This window comes from Heterocephalus glaber, unplaced genomic scaffold (assembly GCF_053883595.1).
Source record: "Heterocephalus glaber isolate CG9 unplaced genomic scaffold, H.glaber_assembly_v1.0 deba00001461, whole genome shotgun sequence".
NCBI lineage: Eukaryota > Metazoa > Chordata > Mammalia > Rodentia > Bathyergidae > Heterocephalus > Heterocephalus glaber.
The window spans coordinates 45,512,861-45,539,321 of NW_028258308.1; the positions used below are offsets into that span (position 1 = coordinate 45,512,861).

Sequence of the window (26,461 nt, forward strand, 5' to 3'; positions counted from 1 at the left end):
AAGTGCTTGAGGTTAAATTTTTTTTCCTCTGTTGATGAGATGGAATAATTTCTTTCTTTTTTTTTTTTTTTTGGTACTGGGGATCGAACTCGGTACCTTGTACTTGCTAGGCAGGCGGTGGAACCACTGAGCTAAATCCCCGGCCCAGTAAGATTGAATAATTTCTATTAATCTGTCTTCACTCCTCTGTCATCTCCATTCTGCTCTCAGATTATCTGGTGAGTCTTTAATATTTGCTTATATATATTTGTTTTCACTATTACTTTCTATTAACTTGTGTCAAGAGTTTTTACAATTGCTTATTTGAGCATTTCAATACTAATGTCTTTATCAGATCATTCCAGCATCTGTGTCCTTTCATTGCTAATTAATAATTACCTTTCGTGCAAGTTGTGATTCTTGTGATACTTCATATACCTAGTAATTTTGGACTGTATCTTGAGCACTTTGATTATTATAAAACTAATTCTTAAATTGGGCATGGTGGTGCACACCTGTAATCCCAGCACTAGGGAGGCTGAGGAGGACAATTGCTGCAAATTGAAATCCAGCCTGAATTACATACCAAGACCTTGTCTCAAAAAAAAAAAAATCCCCCCAAAACCAACTCTAATGCTTGTGTAAATCCTGTGGAAAATGGTGATTGTGGGCTGCATTCCAAAGCCAGTTCCGTGTCAAAACTTGCATTAGGCCGGGGATTTAGCTCAGTGGTTCCGCCACCTGCCTTGCAAGTGGCCCAAGGACCCGAGTTCGATCCCCAGTACCAAAAAAACCCCAAACAAAACAACTTGCATTGCTATTTGTATCTGTCATTTGTGCCATCCAGAGTTAGTTTTGGAATTGAACAAAAATCTGCCCATCAGCACAGTTCTCAAAGCTTTTGCAATGCTAAGTGGAATCAGATCTATAATGTGCAAGTCTGTTCAGGTCAGGGTGAGCCCAGGTGTTTTATATTTATGGGATGCTTGCCTGATCCCCTCGCTTTTCACTTTTTCAGCACCTTTTCCTTCTCTGGGGTTCCCCTTTCAGCTCTGGACAGAAACCTCATACTTACAGCTGCACTGTCACTTCCACAGTTGTGCAACAAAGGGAAAATAGAAAACAATGCGGAGTTGGTCTCTGCCCTTTTGGTGCAAGCTCCACTGATTGGAAAAGAAGACCTCCCACAGTTTTGGCTCCTGCAGCTTTTTGTTGAATCTTCTTGCTCCACCATACCATGAATTTTGTGTAGATTGTAAAGATATGTTCCACAGGACAAGAGGGTTTGCATACTTTCAGTCTTAACAGGTGATCCCTTTTATCCTTGAAATCTCTGCTTTATTGGCTTTTACAGGTTCTTTGCTTTCTACAGCTTTGTTTTCTAAGATCAATATTTCTACATGCTCAGACTTGGTTCACTTCTTTTTTCTCTGTTCTCTCTTGGAGAGGTCCTTATTTTGTGCATCACAGTATCCATTGGGCAGGTGATTCCTGTATGTGGGGAATCTGCCTCTCACCAAAGATGGAAGTTTCTGCTGGATGTTAATTTGGATCACCACTCCATTTCAAACTCCAAATTGTCATTTCTTTGCTCACTCTGAAAGTCAGCTGAAACCCTTGTGCAGCAGTTTTGTTAGAACATGATTTTAAGTGTGTTCCTAAGACTCATCCTGTGCAAAACCATGAATAAAAACCACTGGGCTTATGGTAAAAATAGGGTTAGGGAGGGCCAGCGATTTAGCTCAGTGGCACAGCACCTGCCTTGCAAGCTCAAAGTACTGAGTTTAATTCCTGATCCAAAAAAAAACAAAAGGGGGGGGTTAGGGATACAACCATCAAAAACCTATTCAGTCAGAAAAAGATAAAACCCAATCAAAATCACAGTGTAGTTTTACACGTCAATGCTTAAGAAATGTGTAAGTATGATAATGTGGCACATCACCTTGAGAAAGACCCAAAACTTACTTGCAGAAGGCATAAGAAGGTATATGTTTCATGAGTCTCTCATGAAGTTAATCTGAAATTTGAAAGGGGTAACACCAGATGTATGTGGCTCATAACACATGAATGAAAGATGCTGTCATGTTAAGATGTGCATGTGTAATTTTGTGTTCTTAAGCAGCATGGCTCAGCTGGCTGCAGTTTTCTGAATTCACCTGGTGCTCTCAATAAAATTGTACATCATGAGCTGGGGGTAGTAGCCCACACCTGTAACCCCAGCACTGGAGAGGCCGAGGCCAGCCTGGGCTACAGTGGTGAGACCTTGTCTCCAAAATCCCCCCAAAAGGCCAGGCCTGATCGTACACTCCTGTAATTCCAGCACTCAAGAGGCTAAGGCAAGAGCATCTCTGAGTTTGAGGCCAGCCTGAACTACATATACATAGTGAGACCCTTTCTCAAAACAAAAAAAATTACACATCAATAGATGGGAAATTTATGTTATGCTTACTATTTCCTCTATCAAAATAAATTGCATTTTGAAAAGTGTCACAACTGACAGCACCTAAGTTTACTCATTTCTTCAATCTGTATCTAGCAAATTTTCACCTTTTTTCAAAGTTTTCATGTATGACCCATTCTTTTATTTTTAAAAAGTATTTAACAAAGGGCTGAGAATTTAGCTCACTGGCACCTTGCCTGCCTTACATGCGCAAGGTCCTGAGTTCGATCCCCAGTACCAAAAAGTTTTTAATAAATTTGTTTGACTAGGTAAGTTGTTTTTTTTTTTTGGTACTGGGGATCGAACTCGGGTCCTTCCACTTGTGCAGCAGGCAGTGAAACCACTGAGCTAAATTCCCGGCCTTTGACTAGATAAGTTTTAATAGATTTCTATACATGTCACATACTGCTACCAGGATCATCTATGTTAATTACACAAACATTAAGAAATACATATTAAGCAAAAAATTTAAATGGCCCCAAATTCTATTAAACACTATATATGCATAAGTATACATACATTTTTAAAAAATGGAATTGGTTCCTCTAAGCCATATGTTACAAATATCCTTTCATGTAAATACATATAGGTCACCATTTTAAATTGTAAAATAGGCAAAACAACTATTTTAAAATTTTTTGAGTGCACAGGTGAGTGGTGTTAGGGAGTGAGTGACTGCACGTGCAATCCCTGCCATCCATCTCTACAACTTTCATAATTTCTCAAATTGAAATTCTGTACTCGTTAATAGCATCTTTTTTTCATGGTACGGGAGATCGAACTCAGGAGCTTGTGCTTGCGAGGCAGGCTTCGGCACCACTGAGGTAAGGCCCAATAGCATAATTTTTAATGGCTGTGGGGTTATATATAATAGGATTTCCTTCAGAAATCTCTTTTTTAGGGCCGGGGATTTAGCTCAGTGGTTTCTCCGCCTGCTGCGCAAGCGTAAGGACCCGAGTTTGATCCCCCGTACCAAAAAAAAGAAAAAAAAGAAATCTCTTTTTCACACGAAAACAGTTAATTTTATATAAACTCAAGTTCTTTGTCTCACGAAACAATAAAATCGCAGACCAAGTGTTTATTGGAAACGAGGGGGAAAAAATCCCATCCTGGATGCCCATCATGAGGGGTTTCTGGAAATGGAAATGCCCGATTATCTTTTTTTCTTTGTTTCTTGTGTTTGGCCTTATATAGAGAGAAGCAACGTGTGGGAGGCTTCGTAGAGTTTTGGTCAAAAAAAATTATTTAGCTGGTTCAAAAGAAAGGAAACCGGGTTACTTTGCATTTCTGTTTTTCCGAAGTCCAGCCTGGAGGTGAGGGAGGGGGTGTTAGCATACTCCGCCTAAGGTCTCTAATGGGAGGAAAGGACCTTAGTCCACACTTTTTGTTTTTGGTACCGGAGATCGAACTCGGGACCTTGCGTTTGCGAAGCAAGCGGCGGAACCGCTGAGCTAAATCCCTGGCCCTCCACTCTTTTAACTTGTCTTGTGTTTACTTTTGTGTTTCTAAGCTTAACTAAAATTACCTTTTAACTCGAGTTGTGTGCTGTTTTCTTTGCATTTAGCTTTCTAAGTACAGCACCTTAGATTTCTTTCGCTTTCTACTATATCATTAGATTTCTTTCAGTTTCTACTATAAATATCCTTTATCACAATGCTGCATCAAGATCTCTTGTGCATATATTATTTCCACACAATTCCTAGAAATGGGACGAGCTCAGGCCCATGGAAGGAATTCGTATAGACACCAGGTATGCTGTAGAGAACCCGGCTCTGGACGTCCGCAGTGCGAGTCGCCTTTCCTTTTGCAGTGCCTTCCCCCGTCCCTCGTCCCCAGAGTACTGCGGAGGATTGAACTCAGTACCTTGCGCTTGCCAGGCAGGAGCGGCGCCGCTGAGGTAAATTCCCAGCCCCTCCTTTTGCTATTTGCAGCCTGACGTTGTGCGGCATTGGAATGGAACCTAGGTCTCGCACAGGCTCCCCTTATTTTCCTACTGCTTGGGCTTTTTGTACAGATTCGGCTTTCTAAGCCAGGTGTGCGGGCCGTCCAGACTCCGGCCACCCGGGCTCCCGGTTCCGACGCTGGTCATCGTCCTGGCGGGCGGGGCTGAGTCCGCGCGCCACGCTCGGCAAACCACCGCTCTGCAGTCCACTGAGCTCTCACTATTTCTCTCCAGGTTCCTGGCAGCAGCCACCACCATACCAGATCTGCACGCTAGGGCGCTAACAGGCTCCGACGCCAGGGTCAGATGACCTGAGTTAGCTCATCTCTGCGCGCCACCGGCCGCTTCCGGTACGCTGGCGCATGCGCGGGCCGGGCCACCAGGTAAACTCGCGGGGCGGGGGCGGGGGCGGCGCGGCCGGAGGCCCGGGGGCCGGTGGTTTTCGCTAGGAGCCTGCGGCCCTGCGGGACTTTGCCGTACCCCGCGGCTCCCCACGCCAGGCCGCGCTGACCCCGTTAGGATCCGACGACCCTCCATGGCCGGCACAGCGGGTTCCTCGTGGGCCTTGTTGCGCTCAGGCTCTGGTGGCCGGCAGTGTGGTGTGCAGCGAGACCTATGCTGTTCTTCTTTTTTTTCTTAATACTGTTCTTATTTACAAAGCAAAATGTGGCCGTTTATTTAGTGTTTTGTCTCCACCCTTTGCCCTTACTATAGAATCTGAAGGCTAAGTAAGCATGCAGAATAGTTAAGTAATTATCTTAATGTTTCTTGTGCTTTATTCGAAAAAGTGGGGTTGTAATCTAGATTGTATTTAGTGACACTAATCTTTTTCTTGCTTTTGTTCCATTTTTCTGTTTTTAAAAACTGTAAGTATAGAGTAGCTTTTCCTATCTATGTTAGAAATCCTGTGTTTAACAATACCCACATTTCTCAACTGGCTGCTGGTAATTCTGTGGTAAACATAGATATGCCAGATTGTTTTTCATAAAGGCTGCGTTTTACATTCCCACTAGAAATGTATGAGGACTACAGTTTCTTTTCTTCCTCACAAATACTCCTTGTTAGCAGATTTTCCCTTCTGGTACTGGGGATTTATTCAGAGTTACATCACCACCCCCTTTTTAAAATGTTTTTATTTTGAGACTAGGTCTCACTGAGTTGCTTAATTGTCCAAGCTGGGCTGGAATTTGTGATCCTTCTGCCTTAGCCTACCAGAGTACTGGGATTACAAGTGTCTGCCATCATGCACAGCTTTCCTAGCCCGTTTAAAATTTTATTTTGAGGCAGAGTCTCATTAGGTTGCCTAGTCTGGGGTTGTATTTACAGTTCTCCTGCCTCAGTCTCCTGAGTAGCTGGAATTACAGGAGTGCAGTATAATGTCCAGCTTCGTTATGCTTTTGATTTGCATTTGGCTTGATGGCTAATGAAATTGAGCATCTTTTCATATGCCTATTGGCCATCCATGTGTCTTCTTTGGAGAAATCTCTATTCAAATCCTTTGCCCATTTTTAAGGCAAGTTATGTTTTTGTTGTTGAAAGGTAGTATTATCGAGTTATTCATCAAACATCCAAATGGAGATGTCAAGGAAAGTGCACCTTCTTCGAGAGGCTGGGAGTGGAGCTGTACTTCCAGGGTCTGTCAGCAGGTGGAGATGGAAGTCCTGAGTCTCCTGATGTCAACCCCAGGAGTGAGTGAAGCAGTCTGAGGCTGAGCATGGGCTCATCCAGAGTCAGAGAAAGGAGGAGGATCACCAGGGAGCTCAGCTTCCCAGACACGGAGGAAGGGCAGTGCTCCAAGGAGGAGGGGGGGCTCTACCACACTGACTACTGCTGAGGGGTTAAATGACTGGGACTGTGTGTGCAGCAAAGGTCACTGTGGTGACCTTGGTGTGGTGGGCTTGGGAGGAGCAGCAGTGAATTGGAGAGGAGAGCTGTGGAGAACACAGCTTGGTCGCTCAGGTGATGTTGGCTGGAATGGGAAGAAAAGATGGGCTCCATCTGGAGGGCAAGTGGGGTGAAGAGGCAGTGTTCTGGACAGTGGAAGAAGTTGATGCAGTCGTAACTTGGAAGGAGAGACCAGGCCAGGAACAGGCAAGAAGGGCAGGGCCTTGTGCGTGCTGGTTTAGTTTCCTGAGTAGGACCACAGTGAGGTAGTTTCTTGAGCAGGAGCCTGAGAGAAGGTAGAGTATTCAGGAACTTGGGGCAGTGTCTGGGGAACTTGGGGATGTACTCCCTGATTGCTTCTGTGGTGGTTCAGGAAAACAGGAAACAAGATCATGAACTGAGAGCAAAGGTGGGGGAAGAAATGAGGGAAATATTAAGATAGGGTGACCCAGTCTTACCAACTTAAAGCCTCTGAGGACAAACCTGTCAGGCTTATGGACCCATTGCAGTGAAAGGTACAGTATGCCAGTGGGACTTGGGTGTCACAAAGGGAAAGAAAGTTACAAAATTTGGGGGATGGAAAGTGTTATGGCTTGTGTCTGGATGTCCCCTCGAAGCCTCGTGTCGTCATAGATGGGGCCCTTTGGAGGTGGCTGGATCTAGGGTTTGTGCTGTGGGGATCAAGGACATTATAGTGGAATTAATTCACAATGTGATGCTAGGATTAAGGCTGTGAATGCTACCTGTCCTCAGGGCAAGTAGCCTGGGTAAGATATAAGGGATAGAAAGCTGTGGTCTTGCTTGTCACTTGCTTGCTTTTGCTGTCTTCTGCCTGCCATGAACTGTTTCTCCCCTGCATTGCCCCTCTGCCATGCCACCCTGCCTTGGAACCAGCCAATTATGGACTAAAACCTCTACAAACTGTGAGATAAATAAACCTTTCCTTCTTTAACTTTGAGTGTTAGCAACAAGAAAAAGTAACCAAGACAGAAAGTTTAGATGAAGTAGTGGTTTTGATGGGCTCAAAGCAAAGCAGGGTTGTTCATAAAGGAGTCAAGATCATGTCTGGATTGTGAAGTAGACCCCAGGTCCCTGTCCTTGGAGGCTGTAAGGTTAACATACATGTGCAGTATTATCTCCAGAAAATCAGTCTGAAGCTTTGCTGGTTTGGAAACTGGAGTCAAGTCTCTGAGAAGAGTGACTTAGTTCCTCTGGAGAAGACTGGGATTTTCCATTCTTTTGTTTGTAGTACCTGGGATTGGACCCAGGGCCTTTGCACTCAGCTACATCCCCAGCACATTTTTTTTGAGACAGTCTTGTTATGCAGTTTAGGCTGACCTTGAACTCACTGTGTAGCTCAGGCTGGCCTTGAACTCATGGCAATCCTCCTGTCCTGAGTGCTGGGATTACAGGTGTGAGTTACCACACTCAGCTGATTTTTCATTCTTTTTTTTTTTCCCTTAAATTCTTTTATTGGTACAGTTTAGGTATACAATACGTTTATATTTATCGTTGGGTGCTTGTACCTGTACGTGTTGTATCTTGGTTCATATTTTTTCCCCATTACCTGTGTGCCCTTCCCTATTTACATAGACTTCGTTTCATTTTTTTCTTTTCTCATAATTTTTCCTTTCCCTTTCCCCTCCCGCCACCCCTATCCCTTTGGACCTTTTCTTCCTATTTCAAATTATCAATTATTCATTTTAATCCTTTTAATCCTTAACTACACTATCAGTTTCTCACAGTAGAGAAACTCTTTGGTATTTACACATATGTGTCCTATTTATTTCACTTAAGAGTATGGCCTCCATATGCCTCTGTTTAGCTATAAATGTCTAGTTTCTCAGTCTTTATGGCTGAGTAGTACTCGATTTTATAAAAAAACCCACATCTTTATCCAGCTTCCAGTTGATGAGGACTTGGGCTGCTTCCAAGCTTTAGCTATTACAAACATGGGTGCACATATATCGCTGTGGTATGATTCTTTTAATTCTTTTGGGAAGATACCCAGCAGAGGAATAGCTGGGTCAAATGGGACCTCTAGTCCTAGTTCTTTGAGGTATCTCCAAACTGACTTCCACAGTGGTTACAGCAGTCTGCACTCCCACCAGCAATGGAGAAGGGTACCTTTCTTCCCACACCCCTGCCAGCATTTGTTATTGGTTGCTTTCATGAGAGCAGCCATTCTTTCTGGGGTGAGGTAGAATTTCAGCATTGTTTTCATCTGCACCTCTCAAATGACCTGTGATGTTGAACATTTTTTCATATATTTATTTGCTACTTCTTTGAGAAATGTCTGTTCATTTCAGATGCCCATTTTTGAATTGGATCTTTGAATTTGGGGGGTCTGATTTTTTTCAATTCTTTATATATTCTAGATAGTAGTTTTTGTCTAAGGTACAGGTGCTAATTTTTTTTCCCCACATTGTAGGTTGTCTCTTGGCTCTGTTGGTGGTTTCTCTTGCAGTGCAAAAGCTTTCTAATAAGATGAGATCCCAGTTGTTGATTCTTTATACTAGTTCCCATGCTACAGAAGTTTTATTCATAAAGTCTTTTCCTATGCCAATGTCTTCAAGAGTTCTACCTAACTTATCGTCCAGCAACTTTAGTGTTTCTGTCTTTAATATTTAGATCTTTAATCCACTTTGATCTTAGTTTAGCGCATGGTGATAGGTATGGGTCTAGTTTTAATCTTTGGCAGGTTGAAATCCAGTTTTTCCAACACCATTTATTAAATAGGCTATCTTTCCTCCAATGAGGGTAGTTGGCTCCTTTGTCAAAGATGAGGTGGCTGAGTATGTCTGGAGTTGCTTCTGCATCTTCTAATCTATTCTGCTGATCCTCAGGTCTGTTCTTGTGCCAGTACCATGCTGTTTTTATCACAGTGGCTTTGTAGTATAGTTTCATGTTGGGGATTGTGATACCCCTAGCCATGTATCTGTTGCCTAGAATTGCTTTTGCTCTTCTAGGTCTCTTCTGGTTCCAAATGAATTTTTGGATTCTTTTCTCTAGTTCTGTGAAGTATATTGTTGGAATTTCAGTCGGCATTGCATTAAATCTATATAGTAGTTTTGGAAGTATGGCCATTTTCACTATATTGGTTCTTCTTACCCAGGAGCAAGGGATGTATTTTCATTTTCTTGTATCCTCCTTGATCTCCTTTTTCAGAGTGCTGTAGTTTTCAGTGTAGAAGTCTTTTGCTTCCTTTGTTAGATTAATTCCTAGATACTTCATTTTTTTGGAAGCTATTGTAAAAGGAATTGTTTCCCTAATTTCTCTCCGTGAGTCTGCTATTTATGTATAAGAAGGCTGTTTTTTGAGTGTTGACTATATATCCGGCTACTCTACTGAATCTGTCAATTAAGTCTAGAAGTCTTTTGGCGGAGTTTTTTGGGTCTTCTATGTAAAGTATCATATCATCAGCAAATAATGACAGCTTAACTTCTTCCTTTCCTATCTTTATTCCTTTTATTTCTTTCTCTTTTCTAATTGCAGTGGCTAATGTTTCCGGAAATATATGGAACAGGAGTGGTGATAGTGGGCATCCTTGTCTTGTTCCTGATTTTAGCATGAAAGTTTTCAGTTTTTGACCATTTAGTATGATGTTGGGTGTTGGTTTTTCTTTTCTTTTTTGTTTGTTTTGGTACCAGGGATCGAACTCAGGTCCTTGTGCTTGTGCAGTAGGCAATGAAACCACTGAGCCAAATCCCCGGCCCAGCTGTTGGTTTTTCATAGATAGCCTTAAACATGTTGAGATAAAGACCTTCTATTACAAATTTCTGTAGGGTATTTATCATAAATGGGTGTTGGATTTTGTCAAATGCCTTTTCTGCATCTTATTGAGATGATCATATAGTTTTTGTCCTTGACTCTGTTAATATAGTGTATTACATTTATTGATTTACGAATGTTGAACCATCCTTGCATCCTTAGAATAAGTCTGACCTGGTCAGGGTGTATGATCTTCTTGATGACCCTCTGTATTCTGTTTGCCAGTATCTTGTTGCAGATTTTTGCATCTGTGTTCATTAGGGAGATTGGCCTGTAGTTCTCTTTTGGGGTTGGGTCTTTCCTTGGTTTTGGAATCAAAGTAACACTTGCTTTCAGGAATAAATTTGGAAGTATTGCTTCCCTTTCAACTTCCTTGATGAATTCAAAGAGTAAGGGCATTAGTTCTTCTTTAAATGTTTTGTAGAATGCAGCAGTGAAACCATCAAGACCTGGGCACTTCTTTGTTGGTAAATTTTTTATTACATTTTCAATGTCACTCATTGTAATTGGGGTTTTTAGAATTTCTATATCTTCTTCATTTAACTTTGGCAATTCATATGTATCTAGGAATCTGTCCATTTCTTCCGTGTTTCCCATTTTACTAGAGTACAGGTTCTCAAAGTAGGTATTGATGATAGTCTGGATTTCTGCTGGGTCTGTTGTGACTTCACTTTTTTCATTCTTAATTGCATGTATTTGTGCCTTTTCTTTTCTTTTTTTGATAAGGTTGTCTAAAGGTTTATCAATTTTATTCTTTCAAAAAACCAATTCTTTGACTTATTGATTTTTTTGCATCGTTCTCTTAGTCTCCATTGCATTGATTTCTGCTCTGATCTTTATAATTTCCTCTCTCTTATGAGCTTTGGGTTTGTCATGCTCTTCTTTTTCTAGGAGCTTGAGGTTCTGCATTAGATTATTTATTTGAGTTCTCTTTGTTTTCCTAATATGGTCATCACTGCTGTAAATTTCCTGCTTAGAACTGCTTTCATTGTGTCCCATAGATTCCTGTATGTTGTACTGGCATTATCATTTACTTGTAGAAACTGTCTGATTTCTTCTTTGATTTCCTCTGTGACCCATTGCTTGTTCAGGAGGGTGTTATTCAATTTCCATGAGTTTGTGGGGGTTTTGTGGTTTCCTGTGTTATTGATCTCCAATTGTATTGAACTATGATCTGAAAATATACAGGGGGTAACTTCAGTTCTTTTACTTTTACTTAGACATGTCCTATGAGCTAGCATGTGGTCTGTTTTGGAGAATGACCCGTATGCAACTGAGAAAAATGTGAATTCTGATTTTGTGGGGTGGAACACTCTGTAAACATGTATTAAGTCCATTTGTTCAATAGCTTGGTTCAGTTCTAGAATTGTTCAGTTCTAGATCATTGTTAATTTTTTTTCTAGATGATCTGTCTGTGATAGTGGGGTACTGAGATCCCCCACTACAATTGTATTAGTGCTTATTTGGTTTTTCATATCCATTAATATTTGTTTTATATAGCTGGGGGCATTCATATTTGGTGCATATATATTTATGATTGTCGTCTCTTCCTCTTGGACTGTTCCCTTCACAAGGATGTAGTGACCCTCTTTGTCTCTCTTAATTAGTTTTGGTTTGAAATCTACTTTGTCTGCAAATAAGATTGCTACGGCTGCTTTTTTCTGGGATCCTGTCACATGGAGAACTGTTTTCCATCCTTTTACTTTCAGTCTATGAATTTCTTTTTGCTGGATTTTGCTTCTTAATCCATTCTGTCTATTTCTTTTGATTGGTGAATTGAGGCCATTAACATTGATAGTTATAATTGATAGATATTGACTCATCCTTGTCATGATGTTTTACTATTGCTGGCTCCTTCATTTCTTATTTTTCCCCCCTTTCCCCTTAGTTTCTTACCTTGCCTGGTGGGTTCCCTCTTTTGGTCCTCATGGAGTTGTGACCTTCATTGTCTTTTTCTAGGATATTGCTTAGAATTGTTTTGAGTGCTGGTTTGGTGTTCATGAAATTTCTCATGTGTTCTTTGTCATGGAAGTATCTAATTTCCCCATCGATTTTGAAAGAAAATTTTGCAGGATTCAATAGTCTAGGTTGGAAGTTATTTTCTTTTAGGGCTTGAAATACTTCACTTCAGGCTCTCCTTGATTTGAGGATTTGTGTTGAGAAATCTGCCATGATTCTGATGGGCTTTCCTTTGTAGGTGATTTGTTTCTCTTCTCTAATGCCTATAGGATTTTGTTCTTCTGTTGGGTTTCTAGGATCTTGACTATTATATGTCTTGGTGTAGATTTGTTTTTATCATGGCTAGTTCGAGTTCTTTTTGCCTCACTTATCTCTATGTCCAGTTCTCCACCTCTGTCTGGGAAGTTTTCTACTATTACTTCTGTGAACAGTTGTTTTATGTCAATTGTACTTTCTCCTGTTTTTTCATGGACTCCTATCAGTCTTATGTTATTCTTCTTTGCATCATCTAGCAGCTGCTGGATTCATTTCTCGTGGTCCCTTACGATTTTTAAGAAATCTCTGTTTTCGTGGTCCTTAACCACAATCCTGTCTTCTATATCTGATATTCTATCTTCAGATTCTCTTAATCTGCTGTGAATCCTTTCAGTGGAGTTTTTAATCTCCTGAATATCTGTTTGAATCTGTTTCATGGATTCCATTTCTTTCTTGTGTTGGGCGATCATGGTTTCCATTTCTTTCTTATCCTCGGCATTTATGGTTTCCAGCATGTTTCTGAGCTCATCTATTTTTTTTTTTTATCTGTTTCTGTTCTAGAACCTCTAATCATGTATTTCACTGTGCCCACAATCTCTGTAGTTATCTGGGAGATTTTTTCTGGTTTGAATTTTTCTACAGCCTCATCTGTTTTACTTCCTGTGCTATCAGTTCAGGGTGTCCAGGTGGTTGATTATCAGACTTTTCCACCTCATTTCCCCCAGAATTTGCCTTCTGTGGGGTGGAAGCCTGAGTTTGTGCCTTGCTTAAATATCTTCTCATTTTTGTTTTTGGTACTGTCCGTGGTTTAGTTCCTGCGTTGATACTTTGAAGTTGCTTATTGTAAGTATCTTTGTTGATGTATTTAGAAACTTTATGGAATGATTGCTTCTCAGAGGTGTCTTCCAGATATAGCTGGTCTTTAGGTTTTGAGTCTCTAATGGGTCTCAGGCTATCTCATTTTCATTATACCAGGAAGGACAACTGATTAGATCAATCACAACACCTTAGCCCACGTGATACAGTCAGCCACACTACAGCATCAAGTACCTCTTAGAAAATGACAATTTGTGGTAGTTATTAATCTATCACCTTTAACTGTGAATTAAATCAAAATTGAGGACAACCCAAAATATGTTTATAGTGAATAAACTCTTCTATATAGCAACTTTACCCTTCAGGATGGGAAGTTAGAAGGAGTTCAGGAGGGAGGGATACATAGGTAGAAAGATAGAGGAAGGCTAGCAGTGATCCCAGAGGGCACAGGCGTGCTAAGGAAAGAAAAGAAAAGAGAAATAAAGAAGAAATACAAATTAAGGCCAGAACAGGAGCACAAAGAGAGATGAAGAACAATGAGGGACAGCAGGGGAGTAAGGGAGATAGAGAAAGAAAAGAGAAAAGAAAGAAAAAAGAGAAAAATAAAAATTTTAAAAGAGTAGAAAAAGAAGAAAAAATTGAAAATAAGAGCAAAAAAAATAGTGGTAATTTTGAAAATAACAAATAAAAGATAGAAATGAAGGGCCTCCTTCAGGGTATGTCTCTGCTGTCACAATAGACAACATGGGCAGCAGTGTGCAGTTATAAGTCAGTGAGTCTCAGTAAGCTAGTCCCAGACCGGCGAGATTCAGGCAGATTTCTAGCTGCAGGTTCCAAGTTGAGCTTCCTGTCCTGCAGGGTTGAACTCTGCAAGGTTCTATTGTAGTTTCTAGCTGCCTTTCCCCTGAAGATAGCCCAGGTTCCGATGGGAGGTGATGATCCCTCCAACTTACCAAGTATGGTGGTCTGGTGTGCCTTTATTGCAGAGATTCTCTTCACTTTTCCAGTGAGCTTCACTTTTCATCAGGGAGCCTGAGAGAGGCCCTCTCTCTGTTGTTCACTTCTGCAGCTCAGGACAATGGCCTTTGTGTCCCGCTATGCCTCTGTAGTGTGGATCCAAGTAGCGTCTCCTGGTTGCAAGTGGGCGTAGCAAGCCTGAAGAAGTGGGGCTCAGCCAGTCTAGGACCGTTCTACCTGCATGGCCATGCTGGCAACTGGTGGGTGTGCCTGCGGGTCCTCACCGTCTCCTGGTCACAAGTGGGCATAGGAAGCCAGCTGATTTTTCATTCTCACTGAAAAGTTTAAGTGGAATTTTTGGTCATTTTGATCATAGTTTCTCAGTAGTACAAAAGTAGTTCATTATTCGAAGAAGGGGATTGTTTGACCATTGCTGCAGCTAGTCCTTAGGAGAAATATTGTTCCCTGTTAATTGAGGCTGGGATGATTAGTGTCCACTATCCAGCTTGGTGAATGGTAGATTTTACTTTCTCAGGGACAAGGTATAAAACAGCCATCTTTCCTGGCTGGTTCCTCCCAGTCCTGTGATCATAACATGAATGGTGCACCCTCAGAAAGGTCTTCTGGGCTGCTTCATCCCAGGATTTTTCTGCCCAGCTGTTCTCTATCCTTGAACTCTCAGCACAGGATGATAATAAACTTTTATTTACTTGCTTATTGTCTGTCTTCTGTGCTGAATTTTCCCTTGGCTCCAAGAGGACCAAATCTGTTTTATTTACTTGTGTATTTGGCCCAAACTAGTGATAGAGGTAGAGGGAACAGTTTGAGAACAAATGGACTGGGGAGGAAGTGAGGGCCTCTGAGTGTCCAGCAGTGGATGTGGCCTCCAAGATGGTTGCCAGCTCCCCAAGGACTGTCCTGTGGCATCAGAGCCCCAAGGACACCTAGACTCCAAAAGGCCCCCTGGGAAAGGTGAACCATTTGGACTATTGTGATTTATCTGTGTATAGTTATAAGAAGTTAACAAACCTCTTTTGGTGTTCATGACAGGGTGCTTTCAAACCAGTCCCTGGGACCAATCAGAACACTGATTGGCCCCAATGTTCAGGTGGAGACCTGGCTAGGAGAGGGAAGATACTCCTGGAAGGTGAGCCTCGAGTTAGGCCTGGCTCTGGCAAGAGCCACATGCGGTGGTTCTGTCACGAGTGTCTCAGTGCATCCCAGTGCTCACACTCAGCTGGCACACTCAGAGAGGGCCATATTTGTTGTGTTGTATCGGTGTGGTCATTGTACTTCCTAAATAGCTTCTGCCTCGGAACCTGAGTGACAGGCATGCTTTACTGAGGGTCTTTCACCAGGACTAGTCCTTTCCTCCTCAGACTCTCCACACAGGCCCTGTAGTGGCTCTAGTGTGGACTCTGCCTACTCAGAATTGCATATTACCTGAGTCAACCTCTTGCCAATCTCATCATCATAATTCTAATTTATGAATTGGTTGACTCTCACCCCACACTATAGCCAGGCTTTCTCATCTCTCAGCATCAGTTTCTTCCATCCCAAAGCCCCCTTTCATACCCACTAAAGAGACGTCTTTGCTAATTAAAAATGTTCATGGTTTGGGCTAGGAGTGTAGCTGTGTGGTAGAGTGCTCCCCCAGCACAGTTGAAGCCCTGGGTTCCACCACCAGCACTGCAAAAAAACAAAAACAAAAAAACCTGAACTTTATTTTTATTATTATTTATATTTATTTACTTATTTTGTGGTACTGGGGATGGAACCCAGGGCCTTCACCCTGAGCTACATCCCAGTCATTTTATATTTTTTATTTTGAGACATGGACTTACTGAGTCATTGAGTTGCCCATGCTGGGCAACTGAGCCTGAATTTGCAGTCCCCCTGCCCCAGTTTCCCAGAATACTGAGATTACAGGTGTGTGCCACCACACCCAGCATTTGCTTTTATGTTTCTCTGTTCATGAATGTCTACTTAGTGCAAATCACTGTAGGTCAGACAAAGACATAGATACAGACACCTCCCCTCTAGCCAAATCTAATCTAAGTGAATCCCAATTTCAGTTTGTAATAATGAATAAGGATTATGAGGGCAGCCAACATTGAGCACTTGGTATAAGCCAAGGATTCAGGGCCTCCCTTGCTCCCCACAATGATACCAAACCTTAAGAGGTCCATGCTGGAGAGGAACCAGAGTGTGTGCCCACCTCAGACCAGTGTCATGAGAACCTTCTTATGGAAATAACTGACAGAGTAACTGCCCCTTGTCTCATGTCACCCTGTAGGAGCCGACACGGAAGAGCAACATGGAAAGGAGACACCCAGAGAGCGGGCAAGGCCTCACCCACAGAGAAGTTCCCCGCTTAGTCGGGCTGCTGCTCACCATGGCCCTCATGAACGCTCTCCTTTACCTCTGCCTCGACCAGTTTTTCAGTTCCCTTCGACACTCCACTGAGGACCCCAAGCCCTGTCCCCATGGTTACTTCAAAATGGGACAGATGAAAAATTGCTCACCCTGGTTGTCGTGCAAGGAGCTGAGAGCAGAAGTGAGGCAGTTAAAGTGCACTGGGGAAGGAGCTGTGAAGAGAGTGAGTGTGGGGTTCACTTTAATAGGAGAGCAAGTTTGCATTCTGTCTTAAGAGCCATAAGGGGTGGGCCAGGGATTTAGCTCAGTGGTGCTGTACCTGCCTCGATAGTGCAAGGTCCTGCGTTTGATCCCTGGTACTGAAAAAAGAAAAAAAGATCACTTGAGCCCAGGGCTTCAAGGCCATCCTGGGCAATATAGTGAGACCCTCCTCTCGTGAAAAAGCCACAAAGGTTCTGTATTTCTGTCCTTGAACCCAGTAATCTCACATCGTGGGCTTTAGCCTACTAAGATGACCCAAAGGAAGGAAAAAAGCTAAATGCATAAAGGAATACTGTAGAGCAATAAGTTAAAATAGTTAAATTATGATCCAGCCTCTGGATGGGTTGTTCTACAGCCAGTAAGTATACTTAGGAACCCCATGAAGCAATAGAAAGAAAATCTTAGGATAAGCGAAAAAGGCAAGATATACAATTGTATTATTTTCAACTGCAAGATTACATATTTATGTATAAAAATGCAAAATTGATAGAAATTAGGGTTTTTTCCTTGCTCTTAAAAATATAATGGGATTATATTGATTTTATTTATTTATTTTTTTAATTTGAAAAGAGACACCACAGGGTGAACTCAGTTCTCAGAAGCTCCCAGAACATTTTCTCATTTTGGCCAATATGCACTCCACCTTGTGTGGCTTCATTTCTAGGGAAACGGAGGCCTCCTGGTCCAATCGCATCTCTGGAAGCCAGTTAAGCTTAGATTGTTAAACAAAGGCAAGTTCTTTATGAGGTTGACAGATTGACTGGCAAAAGGCAGTGAGAGAATGAGAAATATGCCCATGGAGTTGCAGCTTGATAAATTGCTAGTTTTTATTTTAGGAGATGATGCTATGGGGTGGGGATGTAGCTCAATGGTGCCTCCCCTGCCTGGCAAGTGCAAGGTCCTGAGTTCCATCCCCGGTACCAAAAAAATAAAGGAGGTGATGCTAAATCTGGTTTTCTTATATGTGGACAGAAGAGATCTTGAAGGAGAAGTATACTTTGTTCAATGAGAGAAATGAAGACCCTGTGTTCTTTTAGTTAGGGAGTCAGAAAAGAAAATATGAAACAAAAATACAAAATGATATATTAATGTCATGCATTATAAAGATAAAGCAAGGCAAGAATAATGGCCTTGTCATTGCCCATGGTTAGGGGAGGAATATGGCCAGAATGACCTGAGACCATGATGAGAACGTGGGCTTCAGGAGTAAGAAAGCTCCAGTAAGAAAGATGAGTTTAAGCAGAGGCCCTAGGAGAATGTAGGCCCGGGTGTTCAGGGACCTAGAAGGAAGGCAGGGTGATTAGAGAGCAGGAGGAGGAAAAGACCAATCATATAAGTTCTGAGAAAGATCAGATGGGGATCCAGCTTATGCTAGGCCTTGCAACCCTTTGGGAATCACAGAAACAATTTTAGCAGAGAGGATTACAAGTGAAAAAGGGGTTGAGAAAAGCAAGGGTGAAAGTTTGGTTGGGCCTTTGTAGGGCGGCAGCAAGAGTGGGAGTGAGAAACTGATGGGTTCTGGCCATATTTTAAAGGTATTCCCCAAAGAATTTCGTGACAGACTGGATGCAGGGGATGAGAGAAAGAGATGACTGTAGGGCTTCTTGGCCTGGGCTCCAGGAAGACTAGCATCATTACCTGAGATGGGGATGATAGGAAGGAGGAGACCCTCTGTCTGAGGGACACATGAATTCCATTGAGATGCTGGGTATAGCTGGGGCAGACAGTTGGACATACAATCTCGAAGTCAGGTTGAGCTCTGGGAGGGGAGTATAAATATACTTGGAAGTACTGGGATGTGGAAAGAAGATGCACAGCTTGCCCTTCCCATTCTCCGCTGAAGAGGGGTCTGGAGCTGCTGCTCTCTCGCACACGTGTTGGGATTGCTCAGTACACTCTTGGGAGTTCTCTGTCAAAACTGCTTCTTACATGTTTTTGAATGACTTTGATGGTAGTGCTTCATTGTTGTTTGAGGATACATGTAATTTTAGGGAACCGCAAGTTGTACTCAGCCAAATATGGCATTTAATAATGTGGATAATAAACCCAAGTAATGTAGTTCAAACCAAGTAATGTAGTTTTCTTTATTAAAGCAAAATGTGACTAGTTGAATGTGGTGGCACACAATTGTAATCCCAGCTATTCTAAGGCCCTTTCTACCTCTCTACATTCATCTGAGGACCTATCAACTGCAGTTATGCTGGTTCTAGTCTTCCTTTAGTTTTTTGGGACAAGGTCCTACTGTATAGTCCACACTGGCCTTGAACTTCCTATGTAACCGAGTCTGGCCCTAAATTCTTTTTTTTTTGGGGGGGGGGGGTACTGAGGATCAAACTCAGGATCTTGTGCTTGCAAGGCAAGCGCAGTGCCACTAGACTAAATCCCCTGCCCTGGCACTGAATTCTTGATCCTCCTGTTTCAGCCTCCCATTGCTGGAATTACAGGAACACACCACCAGTCCTGGAGCTCCCTGGTCTTTTTTTTTGGTGGTGGTGTTCCTTGGTCAAAGCAAGCCCTTTCTTACCTCAGTGCCTTTGCAGGGCCTTTCTTTGCCTGCAGTTCATTCTACTAAGAGGATGCCCCTGTCCTTGGTGCACTGATCTAGACACGAGTTCTTACTGCTTTGTTTTTGTCTCTCCTGTGAGGGTGTAGAAAGTACGTCCTCAGCATCCAGCCTAGGACCTGATTGTACCCAGGATATGTTTTAGGGCTAGAACACAAAAACTCTTTAGTTGAACCTTGTCACATAAAGTATTTGTGAATCTCAGATGGATTCATCAGTATACAAACACTACTCTCCTGTCTTATACAACATGTATCTTTGGTTGGTGTCTGGAATGCCCAAGGGCATTGTGTCCTCTGTCTATAGCATCGTGTGCCTTTGTCCCCAAACTGCACTGATTGGTTTGTGAAAGGCAGACTGATCCATGGCTTTTTCTTTTCATTCTCTTTAAAAAAATTAAAACAGTACATTCAAGCCCAGCCTGGTAGCACATGCCTGATGTTCCACCGTTCTGGGAGGCTGAGGCAGGAGGATCACAAGTTTGAACCCAGCCTGGACAATTTGGCAACTCAGTGACACCTGGTCTCAAAATAAAAATCGTTTTTGATAAAGGGCTGTGGATGTCGTTCGGAATAAAGGCCCTATGTTCAAACTGCAATGCCAAAACCAAACCAAATTTAAAAAACCACAGTACATTCTATTCAAATACTAACAGGAGGCAAAGTACAAAGTAAAAGTTCCTTTCTCCTTGCTCTTGCTTTTTCTGTCCTCAGTCTTATTCTCTAAGAATAACAGTTGGGGATTATTCACCCCTTTTAAGTTTTTAAACCTAAGGCTATATTAAAAGAATTAGAAATTTCTTCTGTTTTTTTTTTTAGACAGAGTCTCACTATATAGTTCAGGCTGGCCTTGAACTCACTATGTGGCCCAGGCTGGCTTGGAACAGCAATCCTCCTGGCTCACCCTCAAGTGCCAGAATTACAGGCATCCACCACCATGCCCAGATCAGAAATTTATTCTTGCAGTCATTTCCAGGACAGTAATGCACTCACCATAGGGAGGCTGCCCAGTTTCTGAAACAATAGATTTGGGGCAACAGTGCTAGTGAGAATAAAAGTTATGGTAGAACCAGGTCTTCAGGAGCACAGAAGATTCAGGTCTGTTGGTATGGACAACCAGAACATGATCCTGCTCACACTTTGAGCAGAAGGCAGTGTGGCCCTATTGGCATGGCCCATGTTCCCAAGTATTGGGTGTGTCCAGCCCAGATGGTGACAGTAAGGGATCTCAAATCACTGTTGAGATTTTTCTTTAAAGTTATAGTGCAGTATATTAAAAATTCATAAAATGTGGGTTGGATCCTGTCAGAAGACTCTCTCCCTCCCTCCCTCCCTTTCCTTTCCTTTCCTTTCCTTTCCTTTCCTTTCCTTTCTCTCTTTCCTTCTCTCTCCTCTTCCCTCCCTCCCTTCTTTCCTTCCTTTTTTTTTTATTTTTTATTTTTTTGAGACAGGGTCTTGCTATGTAGTTCAGGCTAGCCTTAAACTCTGCGTAGCCCAGGCTGACCTTGAACTTGAAGAGATTCTCCTGCCTCAGCTCCCTAGTGCTGGGATTATGGGTGTGTACCACCATGCTTGGTTTAGAAGGGTCTTATATGATCTGTTTTTAAACTGAGTATGATGGTGCATGCCTGTAATCACAGCAATCTGGGAGGCTGTGGCAGGAGAATCACAAGTTTGAGCTGAGCCAGTATAGTGACTTAGCAAGTCTGTCTTAAAAAGGGCTGGGTCTATCACTTGGTGCAAAGGGCCTGGGTTCAAGCCCTAGTACTGTAAAAAGAAAAAAAAACAACCCTGCTTTTACTTTTTAAAAATATTTATTTATTTATTTTTAGGGTTTTTTTGAGACAGAGCCTCACTATGTAGTTCAGGCTGGCCCAAACTCTCAGTGATTCTCCTGCCTCAGCCTCCTGAGTGCTGGGATTACAGGTGTGTGCCAACATGCTGGGCCTAAAAACCCTGTTTTTAATGGTTAGGTCCTAGAAAGATGATGATGCACAAATTACTGTATATATTTAACAGAATGAAAGAGCAGGGTCCACTCTTCAGCCTCTTTCAATGCCAACCCATTTCATTCTTTCCAGCCTTAGACCTGTGCTTGCTCCCTGGGTGACCTCAGCCAGCCCTACAGCTTTGTCTGCAGCAGAGGCCTCTTCCCTGAGCTCCGTGGACTCTTTTCCTCTCAAACCTAATTCGACCTAGGGCTTCCTGTGGAGCTTGCTCCTTCGCTATTCTCCCATGTCTCAGCAGCAACTCCGTCAGTCCTGCTCCTCAGGCCACCAGCCTGGGAGGCACCCTGGACTGTCTCTTGTCCTCTCATCTTTGTGTGACCCATCAGCAAGTTTCCTTCTGGTGTGCTCAGAATCCATCTGGTCTCCATGCCCCTCCCCTTGACCGCCCACTCTGCCCTGGCACCTGTGAGAGTGCTTCCCTCCAGGGCCACTGGCCCTTGCTGCTTTCTTCCCTATACAGCACATAGCTCACTCCTTACCTCCTTCAGGTTCTTGCTCAGAGATCACCCAGCTCTACTTAAAACTGAAAACCCCATTTTACCCTAAAAAACATTTCACCTTCCAGCATACTTTTTCTGTTTATTTTACTTATTGCCTACCTCCTGCAGCAGAATGTGAACTTCATCTGGGCAGGGATTTTTGTTACTGTCCTTCTCTTCCTTTCTTCCTTCCTTTCCTTTTCTCCCTCCCTCTCTTTCCTTTCCCTTCTTACTTCTCTTCTTTTTCTTCTCTTCCTCCCTTCCTGCCCTTCCTTCTTTCCTACCTTCTTTCCTCCTTTCCTTCCCTCCCTTCTTCTCTTCCTATTTTTTTTGCAGTACTGGGAATGAAATCCAGGATCTCATGCATTGTAGGCAAGCACTCTACCATTGAGCTATATTCTTAGACTTTACACACTAATTATGAGTTAAAAAAATTAAATTGTAAAAATAATTCATTTATTTTGAAAGAGTTGGAAAATACCGAAAAGTATAAAGGAGAAAAATAACCCAAATTCTCACCATAGAAAGGCAACTAAAACATTAGCATATTTCCCTTTCATTTGTATATAATTTAATTTTGTCTTGTTTCACGCAGTTAGAGCAATATATAAATTCTTGGTCATTTGTAACATTACTTTATATCTAATATAACTATAAATATATATGTGTTATTGTGATCAAATAACATACCATTGATAATCCTGCCAAAATTTAACTATCCTTTGCCTTTTTAGGTTCTAGTTTATGCTTAAATAATGCCAGGGTTTTATTCCTAGAGCTTTACATCTTTTTCAGGCTATTGCCTTGGATTAAATGTTAAATTCTTTTGATTAACGCCAAAAAATTGCTTTCCAAAATGGCTTAGGAAGTAGGGATGTAGCTCAGTGGGAGAGGACCTGCCTACCATGCATGAAGCCCTGGGTGAGAGATGAAAAGGCAGGGCACAGCAGGGCAGAAAGAAGGAAGATGGAAGGGAAGGAAGGAGAAAGGGTGACAACAAAGACATAGCAGAACCAGGGATTTCTGACTTTAGAACCTGTTTTCTTTAAGCAAACAATCACAAGTTCTTTTCTTAATTACAGTACTCCCTGCAAACCTGTTTTAGCTAATAAAAAAGTAGAAATTCAGCTGGGGGTGCTGGACACACTTGTAATCCCAGAAAGCAGGGAAGTTGAGGCAGGAAGGTGGCAAATTCAAGCTCAGCCTGGGCAATTTAGCAATGTAGTAAGATCCTATCTCAAAATAAAAAAAATGGGCTGGTGATATAGCTCAATGTAAAGGCCCTGGGTTCAGTCCCAGGTACTGTGAAAAAAAGAAAAAAAAGAGAGAGAAAGAAATCCAAGGCAAGGGCCAGGGATTTAGCTCAGTGGTTCCGTTGCTTGCCTTGCAAGCACAAGGACCCGAGTTCGATCCCTGCTACCAAAAAAACAAAAACAAAAACAAAACAAAACAAAAAAAACAGCAAAAGAAATCCAAGGCAAAATGTGCAGTTACTCTCCTACTGACTGTGTACCATATGGACAGGCCCAGTGTTTATATAGTATTTCTGGTCCTGTTCTTATAGCTGAAGTGTCACAGAACCTAGAAAATGTAAAGTTTTCCTCACATAGAAACAATCCTGTGTGTGATTCATTTTGCTGGTATTTAAAGTTAATGAGAACAAGTCACAGTGTTATATGCGATGGGCGAGGCCTTTCACCTCATTTCCCAGTCTTTCTCCACTCCATCCTTTGTGCTGTATAAGTTGGAAGCAGTCTCCCCTCCTGGGCCTGCATGCCCCCACAATCCACATTTATGCTGCAAGTCCCCATCATCCTCTGAGACCAGCTCCCCTAAGCTTCCAGTTCATTCTCAGCATCCACATGAGAATCAGTCCTTTCTACCCTGAAAATTTTGTTTTTCTTTTGGATTTTTTGCTTTTTGAAACAGGGCCTTGCTCACCAGGCTGCCCTTGAACTTGCTATGTAGCCCAGGCTGGCTTTGTACTCCCAGTCCTAGTCTCTGCGGGGGCTGCAGGTGTGTGCCACTGTGCTTGCCTGTGCCCAGTTGGCACTCACCCTGATGAATGTTGTGCATATTTATGAGTCTTTAGAGCTAGACTAAGCATGGCTCTGGGATTGCAAGGACTGCATCTCACTTGCCCCTTGGAAAATAGTTAACTCTTTCTTTGCTCACTTCCAATGAAAGTTTAGGTTTGATGGTCTTTGTTTCAGGTGTTTCTGTCAGAATGGAAAGAACGCAAAGTTGCTCTCTCACGCCTCACCAGTCTGAAGATGAAAGATGATTTTCTCCATGGACTACAGATGCTGAAATCTCTACAGAGCAAACACATTGTCACATTGCTTGGCTATTGTGAGGAGGACAACACTCTTCTTACTGAGTATCACCCCTTAGGTTCCTTGAGCAACCTGGAAGAAATACTAAATCTTTCCAAGTACCAAAATGTGAACACATGGCAACATAGGCTGCAACTGGCCATGGATTATATTGGCATTATTAACTACCTGCATCGCAGCCCCCTGGGCACACTCGTCATGTGTGACTCTAATGACCTGTCCAAGACTCTGTCACAGTACCTGCTGACAAGTAACTTCAGCATTGTGGCAAATGACTTGGATGCCTTGCCCTTGGTGAATCACAGCTCCGGGATGTTTGTGAAGTGTGGCCACAGGGAGCTTCATGGGGATTTTGTGGCTCCAGAGCAGTTATGGCCCTATGGGGAGCACAGGCCTTTCCACGATGACCTCATGCCCTCTTATGATGAGAAGATAGATATCTGGAAAATCCCAGATGTCTCCAATTTCCTTCTGGGGCACATTGAAGGGAGTGATATGGTTCGATTCCATTTATTTGATATTCATAAGGCCTGTAAGAGCCAGATTCCTGCAGAAAGACCTACTGCTCAAGATATTCTGGACACTTACCAGAAGGTTTTTAATTCACTTGGAGATACTGTGACATCCCAGACAAGAGAAATGCTGTAAAAACCAGTGCAGTCCTTGCAGGATGGGGTTGAAGGACCAAATGAAGTCCTATCAGTCTTGCTGTGGTTGGGGAGGTTTTTGCTTGGGCTTCACATTTCCTTGTGTTTTGCTCTCAGCTATGTGGTTTGTACTCTACATCCACCTGCATATTTGTGTGCAGCCTGGGGCAGTTGCAAAGCAAGAGGAGATCAGGACAGATTTAATCTGGCTTTTCCTTTCTGAGGCTATTTTATTCCTGGTGAAGATGCAGAGAAGCAGTAAATCTACCCAATATTTGAAGGAAGTAATAAAAATGTAGCTGTAGAGAGACTTCACCTATCCTAATAATTGAATTTCTAATAAGCTAATAATGTATATAGAGAAGTTGTTTTTGTTAAAAATTTTATTAGTACATGTTTGCAGTACATAATTATTACACTCATCGTGAGGTGTTGGGACCTACAAATAAGACATCTTTTTATATTCGTTTCCTCTACCTTCCTTTCTTCCTCTCTTGGTTCCATTCCCATTTGCAAATGATAAATCTCCCCATTTCCTATTATCTTTTATTTGCTCTTTATTTATACTTTGAGTGTTCCATAAAAGAGAGACCATATATTTAAGCTATTGTGTCTGTTTTTTTTCACTTAACATTATGCTGTCAAAGTACATCCATTTTCCTACAGATAACTCAAATTTATCTTTCTTTTTATCTTTATAGCAGAATAGTATTTCTTTGTGTACAGCACCACATTTTCTTTGTCCATTCATCTGTTGTGTAGAAGGGTTCTTTTTCCCCACAGCCTCACCAGCATTTGTTATTATTTTATTTCTTGCCATTCTTTCTAAAGATGGAATCTCTGTTTTTTTTTAATTTTTTTTTTTTTTTTGTACCAGGGATCAAACTTGGGTCCTTGTGCTTGCGAGGCAGGCGGCAGAACCACTGAGCTAAATCCCTGGTCCTGAATCTCAGTGTTTTAATTTGCATTTTTCCAGTGGCCAGTGATGTTGAACATTTTTTCATATGTTTATTGGCTATTTGTGCTTCTGAGAGTTGTGTTTGTTTTTTGAGATAGAGTCTCACTGTATAATCCAGGCTGGCCATGAACTCAAAGTTCTCCTGCCTTAGCCTCCTAAATCCTGGGATTATATGTGCTGCTGTGCCTGGCTGAGAGAAGAGTTTTAAATGGCAGAGAAATTATATCACTAGCCTTGGGTAGTGTTTTGATATTCCTATTTAATTGGGTTTTCTGTGTCCATAGTTAATTGTGAACAATTTTAATAAACAAATACACCTCCTTATTAGAAAGTGTTGAGCCTTTCCTCCTACATTGCATGATTGAATTGTTCAGTTTTTTCCTGTGCCACTGTTGTCTTTACTTGTGGGGTATAAGGGGTGGCGGCTGCACACTGGGCATCACTAATGAGGGGCAAAGCTAAAGATCAGAGGTAAGTCTGCCAGAAGGGACTTGGGCCCTCCTAGGAGCTGGAGCAGTGTGGAACTGGGGGTTGGGGATGGGGTAGGGGTGTCCACTGAGGCTGCCCACAGTCTCTGGCTTAGCACATCTTCAGTGGAGACTAGGAGTTTACTTTTCTGACTGGTTCCAATGGTACGGGTGCTCTGGTCTAGGGACACCTTTTGGAAAGTACTACCCTTAACTCAAGGAGGTGCCCAAGGGTTGGAAGTGGTAGTATTATCAGTATTATTATTATTTTTTGTACTTAAATAGTATGATTTAATTTAGTTGCCGCTTCATCCTGGATCCTCAAGTTAAAAAAAAGTTATAATTAACTATTAATATTAAGGT

The 26,461-nt window shown here is 42.2% G+C and overlaps 1 protein-coding gene across 12 annotated transcripts; it reads left to right on the top strand.

Annotated features, from left to right (window-relative positions):
- The first annotated feature begins 572 nt into the window (after positions 1-572).
- Positions 573-25,962, top strand: Pomk (protein O-mannose kinase). 12 transcript variants are annotated; one of them, XM_004875372.3, is made up of 4 exons: positions 573-4,744; positions 5,901-6,049; positions 16,300-16,602; positions 23,904-25,962. In XM_004875372.3, the coding sequence occupies exons 2-4, from the start codon at positions 6,014-6,016 to the stop codon at positions 24,672-24,674; spliced, it is 1,110 nt and encodes a 369-aa protein (XP_004875429.2). In that variant the 5' UTR covers positions 573-4,744; positions 5,901-6,013; the 3' UTR covers positions 24,675-25,962. The 12 variants fall into 12 exon arrangements, with proteins under 12 accessions (XP_004875429.2, XP_021108190.2, XP_021108195.2 ...); XM_021252531.2 differs by having other exon boundaries at positions 573-4,711; XM_021252536.2 differs by lacking the exon at positions 5,901-6,049 and having other exon boundaries at positions 573-4,316; positions 4,596-4,711.
- Positions 25,963-26,461: the final 499 nt, after the last annotated feature.

Bases quoted from the DNA above. Each gene is read 5' to 3' on its own strand.
- Pomk (XM_021252530.2), top strand. From the start codon at position 5,807: ATGCCTATTGGCCATCCATGTGTCTTCTTTGGAGAAATCTCTATTCAA. The intron at 6,050-16,299 runs GTGAGTGAAGCA...GTCACCCTGTAG, and splicing joins TCCTGATGTCAACCCCAGGA to GAGCCGACACGGAAGAGCAA. The intron at 16,603-23,903 runs GTGAGTGTGGGG...TCTTTGTTTCAG, and splicing joins GGGAAGGAGCTGTGAAGAGA to GTGTTTCTGTCAGAATGGAA.